This window comes from Chelonoidis abingdonii, chromosome 1, assembly GCF_003597395.2.
Source record: "Chelonoidis abingdonii isolate Lonesome George chromosome 1, CheloAbing_2.0, whole genome shotgun sequence".
In the NCBI taxonomy this organism is placed as follows: Eukaryota; Metazoa; Chordata; order Testudines; family Testudinidae; genus Chelonoidis; species Chelonoidis abingdonii.
In genome coordinates this window covers 213,984,058-213,994,821 of record NC_133769.1, presented here as the reverse complement: position 1 = coordinate 213,994,821, position 10,764 = coordinate 213,984,058, and the positions used below count along the sequence as shown (strand labels likewise).

At 44.7% G+C, this 10,764-nt stretch overlaps 1 protein-coding gene across 1 annotated transcript; it reads left to right on the top strand.

The window, feature by feature from the left end:
• The first annotated feature begins 4,425 nt into the window (after positions 1–4,425).
• Positions 4,426–9,639, top strand: NYX (nyctalopin). Its single transcript, XM_032806651.2, has 2 exons — positions 4,426–4,527; positions 8,146–9,639. Exons 1-2 carry the CDS (start codon positions 4,506–4,508, stop codon positions 9,543–9,545), a joined length of 1,422 nt encoding a protein of 473 aa, XP_032662542.1. The 5' UTR covers positions 4,426–4,505; the 3' UTR covers positions 9,546–9,639.
• Positions 9,640–10,764: the final 1,125 nt, after the last annotated feature.

Below are 10,764 nucleotides of genomic sequence, written 5' to 3'. Positions count from 1 at the left end.
ATTGGCCCGAGGGCCACATCACTGACACCTCCCCCCTGTCGCCCTTGGCCCCACCCCCACTCCATCCCTTCCATAAGGACCCACCCCTGCCCTGCCCCTTCCCACTCCTTCTCCTTCCCCAATCCCTGCTCCTGCCCCACCTTTTCTCTGCCTCCTCCCCTGAGTGTGCGTCTCCTCGCTCCTCCCCCCTCCCTCCTGGAAAGCACTAAGCACCACCAAACAGCTGTTTGGCAGTGGGGATCACCTGGAGGTAGGCAGAGGTGCGGGGACGCGGTATGCTGGCAGGAGATGGGGCAGAGGGTGAGGGCAGCTTGGCAGGCTGCAGCAAATAACTCTGCAGGCCGCATGCAGCCCATGGGCCGCATGTTTGAGACCCCTGGTCTAGAGAGAGAGGAAGGAAGTACAGTGCAATGTGCAAGGAGTTGAGACAGATGGAAGATATGGCGGGGTGGGCATACAAAGGAGAAAGTGGCAGGGAAGGTAGGCCAGAATCTCAGTGTAAGGAGGGTTGAGGAGAGGAGATGCCAACTGAAGATACCAGGAGATGTGCTAGCTTTTCTCCTCCACCCCACCCCCGCCAACAATCGCTTGTGAACCACTGGGCCATTCCTCGTGTTAAATGGAAGTGGGAGACAGCATCTACAGGAGGAGGGCTGATGGGAGCAGTGTTATGCTTAAGTTCAGATGAAACCTCATTGCATCTTGTAGGAGTAACAGCCACCCTTCATTCAGGATAAATGTAACAAGTAATAAGATAGTGGAAACAATAGGAGCCACCGTCCAAAGCCCAGGCCACACGAAAGGCTGGTTAGGACTCTGAGCTATAGGTGCAGAGGGGTTTCAGTGTGGGCTGACGGCAAATGTAGGTGGGTTGCTATTGTCTGATGGAGCTATTGTCTCTGTGTGAGGGAGAGGCAGCAGCAGACAGGGAAGCACTTGAGAGTGTGACCTTGAAAAAGCCAAGAGTGGGGGAGCTTTTGGGTAGAGTGTTGGCTGAAAAAGGGCTTGGATCTGTGAGCAAGGAACCTGTCTGCTGCTGTTTGATTTATCTGGCATTCAGGGGAGTAAGACTTTGTACCTTCTTCGTTAATACACAGGATTGCACCAAAGAGATATCTGACTCTATCGTCACCTTCTCCTCCTATCAGAAACAACCCACAAGTCCCTGAATGTTGGCTAACTGCTCAAGCCAAAAGGGGTCATAGCAGCATAGGTATATGCTGCTATATTGGGTCAGCAAAAGGATAGCAAGAATATTCTGACAACATGCTCTGTTCAGAGGCCCCTGAGTTTTGTCATTCATATAAATGTAACTGAATGTTAACCATTGTATACACACAGGCCTGTGGAGTTTGTGGGACTAGCAGCTCCCCAGTCCCAGTAAACCTGGGGATTTGTCCCACAGGGGAAAAAAATCAAACTTGGCAAGTGGGAATTTGTTGCATGGGCTTCTGTGGTGGTGACTGTGCCAGCTTATCAAATCTCACTGGGGCCGTCCGTCCATATAGTGCAAGACCAAGGCAGCTGCGGGACTTTCAGAGGTTCTTTTGGTGCCCCTTTCTGAGTGGCCAGGCCATTCAAACTCCTCTAAACCAGCTGAGTATCAGGAGCTCTTGTGACATCACTAACTCAGCTCTTAAGAGACTTCCCAGCCGCAGAAAAGGGAAAAAAACATTCAAAACCAAGGGTAGAAAATACTTGTACATTTTGTTTTTAATTAAAACTTGAAAAAATTGGATTGTCTCTGAAAGTCTTGTAAAAAATTGGTTGGTTTGCTTCAAGACAGCATGTATTATTCTCCTTTGAGGCTGACATTTTCATACCAACCAATTTGCAACCAAGCCACATCTACAACTCTGCACACACCCTACACCTGAGTTGAATACAACCAGAGTTGTATTCCTGTGTGTTCAGGCCAAGTTGCAGCTGAGCTGTTTCATTCTGTGCCTAATCTCTGGGGAGTAGAAGAACATTGTTATCACTTTTGGTGGAATCCTGGTTGGTTTTACCAGGACTTGATCCCTTTAATCATCTCACTCCTCTGTCCACACAGCTGGCCAAAGGCTTCAGTAACTCACCCCACATCACAGAAAGCCATATATCAAATTGTAACTGACCCCTCCACCCTCCAGGGATCTCAGTGTCATGAGACACAGCACCCTTATGGATCTCATGTATGTCAGCTAGGAGACAAACAGGATAGCTGCTTCAGCTTCAGTGTTAGGCCCAATATACAGTATTGCCAACTCCAGGTGTTCAGACATCATGAGTGAGGCCCTAAAATATCATGAGATTGTCTTAGCAACCCCAAGGTTTTAGGTGGGTTCTTTTTACTTGCATTCTGGTTTGGGGCTGTTAGTGGCCATGTTTTCAAGCTTTTCTCCAGACCCAGGGGTGCAAGACGCTTCTCTTTAAAATGGAAGCTGAGTCTCCCATATTCATGTGACTTCAGGATCTCAGGCTTTAAGAAAAGCACCAACTATGGGGAGAGCTGGCAACACTGGTGGGCCCTGCCACAATGTGTACAGCAATTGTGGATGCTGAACACCTGAAAATTTAGCTCTGTGGTCTTTTTAAAATCTGGACCCAAAAGGTTTTCACTCACCAAGTCTCACTGGCCAGGAGCATATGTGGGTGTTTGTCTGCTCCCTGCCAACCCACAATGCTCAGGGTTGCCTCCTGCTCAGCAGATTCATCACAAGATGGATGATCACATCCTTTCCTTCTTCAGCATCACCCACAAGAGAGCTCCCTGCAGTGCCCCGAGTTAGGCTAAGATCAGTTTGCTAGCTCTGTGTTGTGTGGATTAAAAATATCCAGCAATTTTGAATTAAACTCTTTGACACAGGAATTTCCTACCATGATGTTCAAAATGCTACTGTGGGCTCCTCTAAGCTTGAGAGGGCTATCAGAATGAAAAAAAAAAAAATTACACATTGTTGCTTGAGTATGATTGATGCAACATGGGACAGGTTACCATTTCAATCTTTCAGTTGCCCTGATATATAGAGGAACCAAACTCAAATTAACTGGCTCCAGTTGCAGTTCATTTATTGAAAAGTGAAATTAACTAACTGGAAAAGAAGGCAAAGGGTTTTTCCCCCCACCCCTAGGCATTGTTAGCGAGTGATTCCAGCCTCTCTCACTTTACTCTAACACACCCTAAAGAAACCATCATTATTCTGTCAAAAGAGGCTTTAAATATTGCCTCACATCCTGCACAAGACAGTATTGCCACTTAGAGATCCTGCCCTGGCAATTCCACACACAAACATCAGCCTGGCAAGCAGAACACATTCTTAGATGAAAGAGGCTGTTTTCTCCCAGGAGTAATATATACTGTGCATCTCCCCTAGGTCCTCTTTCCCTCTCCTCCAGGTTTCATTGGAGCCTTTGTTATCAGTGCAAAATATACATGAGGCTTGAATAAGATTCTCATTCATGCCTATGTAATTTAGAGGCAACTTCCATTCAGATCAGTGGAGCTGTACTTTTGAACAAGTGATGACGAGAAATCAAAATTGGGCCTGTGGTTTGGACTGGAGCATATCACTGGGAGGATTTTAAGCTGAGGATGCTGTGTTGGTCCGCTTAGTTCAGCCATCGCTATTTCAATTAATTGAAATCATAAGCCTGTGCTTGCCCAAAAATATAATTACATTTCCCTCCCTCCCTCTCTCGTTATGTAATAGGCACTGGCATAATGGCTTTGTTTTAGATTCCCAGTAATGCTATTTTGATGGCAGAGAGCCAGTTCTTTTTTTGGTGGTGGTGGGGAGAATGCAGCAGATTGGTTTGTCAGCAATCCGTGTTTTGCTTTGGAGTTTTAAAGGACAGACACATTCTTCCAGCTCCACTAATCCTCATCTGATACAGAGGATTTTCCTGCCATTAAATGATAGCTTTGGAGGAGAAAAAATGCCAACTCTTCAGAGATGGACCAGTAGAACTAATGACAGGGTCCAGAGAAGGATGGAAGATGAAGCCATTGTTCCGTTAGGTAAGTGATGTAACTATGAATAAATGAGTTCTTTTGTTAGGGGTTCAGTGTGGCAGTTCATTGCTGGTTCAATAACACTGCTGTGTAAAAGCATCTGTAGATTTGATTAAGTGATCATTCTCTAGCAGCCTAATGATCTTTCTTTATTCCCATCCATCTAGGCACATTTCAGTGGTTCACCTCATGTTAAAAACTTGGTCAAGCCCTTGCTGAAAAGCCCTGTGAAGAATAGTACAAAACTGAAATTTGCACTGAAAAGGTCAGTGGCAAAAATAAATAAAAGGAAGAAATCAATGCTTTGGTTTGAAGCTTAGGGGAAAGAGTCAATTTAGTAAAACCTCTCCCTATGGATTTCAATCTTCCTTTCTAGACACAGACACTATAATGGGATGATGATATGTGTAAATGACAGTGGATTGAAACTATCTCGGATCCTTCCATCTACTTTTAGATCACAGAATTTTACTTGCCAGACCTGAAATGCCATAGGTGAATAATCAAGGTGATGTTTGTCATCATTTTAAATGGTGAGTAGTATTTTTATTTTGTGAAAGCCAATAGTAGTTTCTAAGATTAGACCGATCACATTGTATGTTTTAGGCTAACTCTATATCATTTCAAACATTGTCTGCTTGTGCTGCTGAAAATCCAGTGCAGATATCTTGTAGGTCTTCTCATTCATTTGTGCAAATATTGAAGTCATTTAAAAAAATGCAGCAGTTAAATTGAGTTGAGAAAAAAAATACCACCCCCCCGCACCCCAGTCTCAATCACAGAGCCATTTTGCTGATGTTCTGAAACTGGCAATATTTTTTCATTCTTTTATATTACACATTTAATTAAACCAATATTACCACAAATTCTCTGTCTGAGTTGACAGGTGGTAAAAGTTCCACCCAGTATAGCTGCCTGAACTGTACTGAATGTAGCCCAAGGAGCAAATGTGTTTTTTGGGGGGGAAAAAATGTTTTGAACAAACAGAGTTTTTCTGTTTCCAGCTGAGATTTTAAACACATTCATCATTTTTTTAATGATTTATGTAATGGCAGCATAAATGTGTCAGTGCTTTGAATACGGATCTGCTGTCAAAAGATATTAGAAATGGGATCAAGGTGCAAATTCAGAATGGCAAGTAGGTTTGGATTTTGAACCCTCAGAATTTGGTGGTGTTCAGATGAAGGATTTTAGCAGGACCTTAACTCTAAAAAAAATACTGTAAATATTCTGATACTGAGGGGTTCTGCGTTTTTTATTTTTATTTTTTTGCTTGGAGGACATTGTTTTCTAAGGCTGGATTAATGGATTCAATGTTTTATGCAGACTAGAGAGATTTATTTGTAAATAGACAACCTAGGTGTTTGTGTTGTGAAAATCTGCTAGCGGTAGATCCATATTCAGCAGAGCAACAAAAAAAATTGCTCATTACTACAGTCTCATCAGACTAGGAAATGACTTGGCTTGACCTGAACTCAGATGTTTTCTTCAGCAAGTCAAGGGATTAGAAAGTCAATTGGGAGTCAGGAGAGCTGGGTTCTGCACTGAACTTGGCCACTGACTTATTGCATGATTTTGGACATGTCACTTAGTCTCTCTCTGCCTAAATTTACACATCTTTGTATGGAAATAATTAATTTAAAATGGCTGCTGTGTAACTGTGACTGAAATTTGTAAATCTTCCATCTGCCTTTACAATGACTTGCATAGGAAAGTTTTCACTAGGTTTGGGCTTTTTTTCCTCTTCATAACTTACAAAGAATCTGAAAAGTGTTTTTTTAAACAATATTATGCTTGTTTTTTACCTTGGAATTATCAGAAAAATCAAATCAGGTCTTGTCTCGTTTCACTGGAGGAGCTGTAATGGAAGGGATTTGGGTGCTGAATTAGGAAAGGACTTCCTTTATCTAAAATGTTAATTAGTTATTGCAGTTAAATGCATGTTAAGAAAAAACAAACAATTTTTTTTAAACAATCTGAATAAAATCCCTCCCCCCTTTCAACTGTTCTACATTCATTGACTTGATTCTTGTAGTGTCACCATTTTGCTAGTTCTCCAGTCACCACACAGTCTCCAGGGTAATTTCTAAAGTAAAAAACAATCAGATTTTTGGGGGGGGGGGGAAATGCACCCTGCTCTCATGTTCAGGCCTTCTTTATACAGCATAAGGCTCCAGTCCTCCAGAGACCCATGTGGGCAGACCCCTATGCCTTCATGGAATCCCATTGACTTTAAAGGGTTCTGTCAGACAGTTTGCTTTGCAGGATTGGGCCAGCCTGAAGGAGGATAAAAAAAGGCACAAACCCAATTTTAAAAAATTTCTGTGCAGGTCACCTTGAAAAGGGATGGAAATGCTCAGAACACCCAGAAAAGCTTCTAACAACAATTTGATTTGTATATGAAAGCCAAAGAGGCTAGTCACAAAGAAGATAAGAGAGCTGCTGAAGCTTAATCTTTTATAGCAAAATCACCACAAACAAGTGGTTGCACCATTAGTTCCTGGGGAGAGCAAATCTGGCCAGGCACCATTTAGTCTTGCAGCTTGCCTTTGAGGAACGGGCGGGTCTCACCAGTGAATGCCCCTTCTGCTACACAAGGGCCCAGCGTGAAACTCGTGAGGCTGGCAGTGCGTTGAGAGAGTTTGTTAGCAATGAGGAGGACACCTGGTTATTTTTTTTTTAAAAAGTAGCAGTGATATGAGAACTGATAAACTGCAACAGAAAAATCACTCAGCAGGTGATGCCCTGCCAATGACAACGTCAAGAGCTTGTGGATGCTCTTTTTCATTCCAGTTGAACAGGAGGTGGGATACACCTTAGGAGAGCAAGTACAAAATGAAATCTGTTTTCAGTTCTCTCCCTAAAGATTGTATTTCTCAGACTTCCAGCTGTGTAGGCTTTCCCTTCAAACAGAGCTCCATGTGTCACTGCTTACACTGCCTCAGATTCCTGCTCCTCTTGTTTGAGTGGAACCAGGGAGTTTTTATCTTCCTCATCACTGTACATCCATTTGCTTGATCCTAACTACACAGCCAAAAAGCCATGGCAGCCACACACTTGCACGGCAGCCAGGGTATTAGGAAATAGTAACCAATGGGTAGAGCAAAGCAGGTGCGTTACTGGAGGCTCAGAGCATCACCTTTAATATGAAACATGCAGACTGAGGAAAAAAGTGTTTCAAAGATATTCCTTGAACCTCCCTTTCCCTCATGCTTCTCCACCAAATCCAGAGCAGGAATGGCTTTTTAAATACTACACTTTAGAATAAGGAGAACTATTAGCAGTTAAAAGTAAAGCACCTACCCGGGCCACTAGTGGAATAAATATCAAAACGAATGGGCTTATCACAGGAAAAAGAGGCAAAACCCATAGACACTGCAATGCCTCAAACAACTAAGCACTTTCTCTAGCTGGCAAATCTGTTTGCAATGCTCCCAAACAAACAAGCAGGGGTGGCTTCAGGCCCCTGCATGCCATGCGCGTACTTGGGGCAGCAAGCCACGGGGGGAGCTCTGCCGGTCGCTGATCGAGCCGTGGGACCAGCGGACCCTCCGCAGGCACGCCTGCGGGAGGTCCACCGGAGCTGCAGGACTGGCGACCGGCAGAGCGCCCCCTGCGGCATGCTGCCATGCTTGGGGCAGCGAAATGTCTTGAGCCACCCCTGCAAACAAGCCAATCCTCTGCTCAGCTGATAGACCTGCCAACCCCCAGAGCATCCCAGGCTCAGTCCCAGTCCCAGTGGGAGAACCTACACATTAATTATGGTGGGAGAACCTACACATTAATTCACTGAGAAAGAAGTGACAGAAGGTGGAAACATTCTAAAAGAATTTAGTAGAGATAAATTCAACAGGATTATATAGAAACTGACAGAATTTGAGAGAGATTAAATCCATTATAGAATTCCACAGGAGGGTTTCAAAACCCAAGGGTAAAATAGCCCTTCTCGAGTAAATTCTGCAGGATTCTTCCATGAGAGTTCCTGGCTCTCCTTTAGTGAAACTGTATTTTAATGGGTTATTGTTAACAATCTGGCTAGATCTGTGGCATAAATAAGTCTTTTGGTCATAACTAACATTTACTAACTGCTCCTGTTTTTCTCTCTCCTTCCCCCGTTATCTGTGTGGCAATTGTACTGTTCCCACCACCAGTCGTTCTTTGTATCCCCCACATCCATGCTGTGTGGGCCTGTGTACGTTCCTGCCCTGCCAACTGCGTATGCACGCAGGAGCGGAGCTGTTCCGTGCTGTGTGACCGTGCTGGCCTTCTGCAGATCCCCAGCAACTTCCCCTGTGAAGCCTCTTCTATCAACCTGGATAAAAACAGTATTAAATTCGTTTCAGAGAGGGCCTTTGGGACCCTGCCTTCCCTCAAATCTCTCTCACTCCAGCACAACAACATCTCGTTCATCACTCCCGGGGCTTTCAAAGGGCTACCAAGGTTGACTGAGCTTAAAATGGCTCACAACGAATACATCCGCTACCTGCACACTCGCACTTTTACTGCCCTCAAAAGGCTTGTCAGACTAGACCTAGCTGACTGCAACCTTTTCAATATCCCAGACAGGATTTTCATAGAGCTCCCTGCCCTTCAGGAGCTCTTCTGCTTCCAGAACAATTTCCGAAGGATCCCTGGGGCCATACGAGGTATGGAGAATTTGACCCATGTTTACTTGGAGCGAAACAAGATAGAAGCTGTAGCCTATAATTCTCTGCAGGGCCTGACCAGGCTGAAGTATCTTAACCTCCAAGACAACAGAATAAATGTCATTCATGACCACGCCTTTCAGGATTGTCAGAAAATGGAGTATCTCTACTTGAATGACAACTTACTTAATGACCTCCCAGAAAACTCCTTTGACGGGCTGAGGCACCTGAAAATGCTCAGTCTTGGTGGGAACTTTCTCAGGAACGTGTCCAAAACCTGGTTCCGAGACCTAGTTGAACTGGAGGTTCTGTACTTGGACCGAAACAGGGTCAACTACATTGAAGAAGGGGCATTTGAAAACCTAACCAGCCTGGTCTCTTTGCATTTGAACAGTAACAACCTAACCACCCTACCTTTTTCTGTCTTCCGGCCAGTCTATTTCCTGGGAAGGCTCTATCTTTTCCGGAACCCCTGGGAGTGTGACTGCAGGCTCAAATGGCTGAAAGAGTGGATGGAGAATTACAGACTTGTCAGGGATATTCTTTGTGTCTCCCCCTCCTCAGTAGCCGGTATCGACTTGGCGGATGTGCTGTTTGACAGATCACCTGAAGGTTATTGTCTTGACCCAGTGGAGTTCAACGTCACATTCTACAGCCCAACCCCGACTGAAGAGCCTCACTCCACCACAGAGAGCAAGTTCAGCAGCCTTATCTCCAAGCTCCTGCTCCAAGAGGGCCTTCCCGAGGAGGTGGCAAACACCACTGAAGCATTAACCAACACCACCCTGTTGGACAGGCTAGGTGATGAGGTTTCCTCAGGGGTAGGGGAATATGCTATCTCCTGCTCTTTCCACCTTCTGGCACTCATTACAGCTCAAGCAGTGATGGTTCTGCAGAGTAAATAACCCAATGCCTGCCTCAAGCACGTTGCTATGTAAGAATTGAGTTTCTGTAGAATGTAATCATTAGAGAGGAGCTGATATTGCGGAGTTCAGATACTGATCTGGCTCCGAATTTCCCGGCAATACAGGGGGTGTTTGGGTCCAGGAGTTTGGAATGGGCACATCTTTGGAAGTAACTAATCGCCCGGAGACAGGGATTTTATCTTTTTTGTGTTTGTGAAACTCCATGTACATTGACAGAGCATTATGAGACAGCATCAATAAGGAGTTTGAGCAAACAATTGTCTCTGGGACAGCAGCTTTCCTCTGCTAGATGTGAACTGAAAGGGCTCCTTATTGAAGACAGTGCTGCAGCATTTATTCATTTAGGGCCAATCCTGATTCCCTGGACGTCTCTGGAAAAACTCCCATTGATTTTCATGGGCACAGGGATTGGGGTCTAAAAGATGAGCCTCACTCATAGATCCTGAGACACATAATGAACCTGAGCTTCTGCTCGTGGTGTTTTATGCTGATATAACTCCATTTACTTCAGTGGAGTTACTTCTGATTTACACCAAGGCGGAAGGAGAATCAGATCTATTATATTCAACATGCACACCTGCTGCACTATGCAGTGTGCACAATGCCAAGAGGAGGGGGGAAAAGTGAGCAGGTTGGTAGCCCTGTGCTAAGGTCTGTGGCTTATAAGTCACATTGGAAATTGCATTTAGGAAGAGCAAGCCATTTTGACTGTGCCTACATTTTCCTCATTCTCCCACTGCTGCTCTAAATATTGTTTCTCAATGACCTGTCTGTGGACCAGTGGCAGTCCCTGCGATCACCCTGATATAGCTTAGGAAGGCAGCAAGCCGGTTCCTGGTATCAAAAAGGTTGAGAAATTAATCTACCACCTGTATGGCTTCAGTGGTGCTAGGAAGAGTGAGCACGCTCATGTAGAGAGAGCAGCAATATTTTTACTTGTTATCTAACCGTCCTCAGAGCAGATTTAGATGACACAGTGGCAAACCCACCAGTGGCCTGTCTATATTAGCCCTCCCACCTAGTACCAGTGGAGCTGTGCTGGTGATAGACCAACAGTGGGGCACCTGAAGAAATGTGTGTTTAGAGCAGGCTTCCCTGACTTGGTAATTTCTTTGGGGCCTGTATGTGGGTATACAAACACAAAGCAACCTCCCCACTTGCTGGGGAGGAAAAAACTAAAAGGAAAATAGACAAGAGA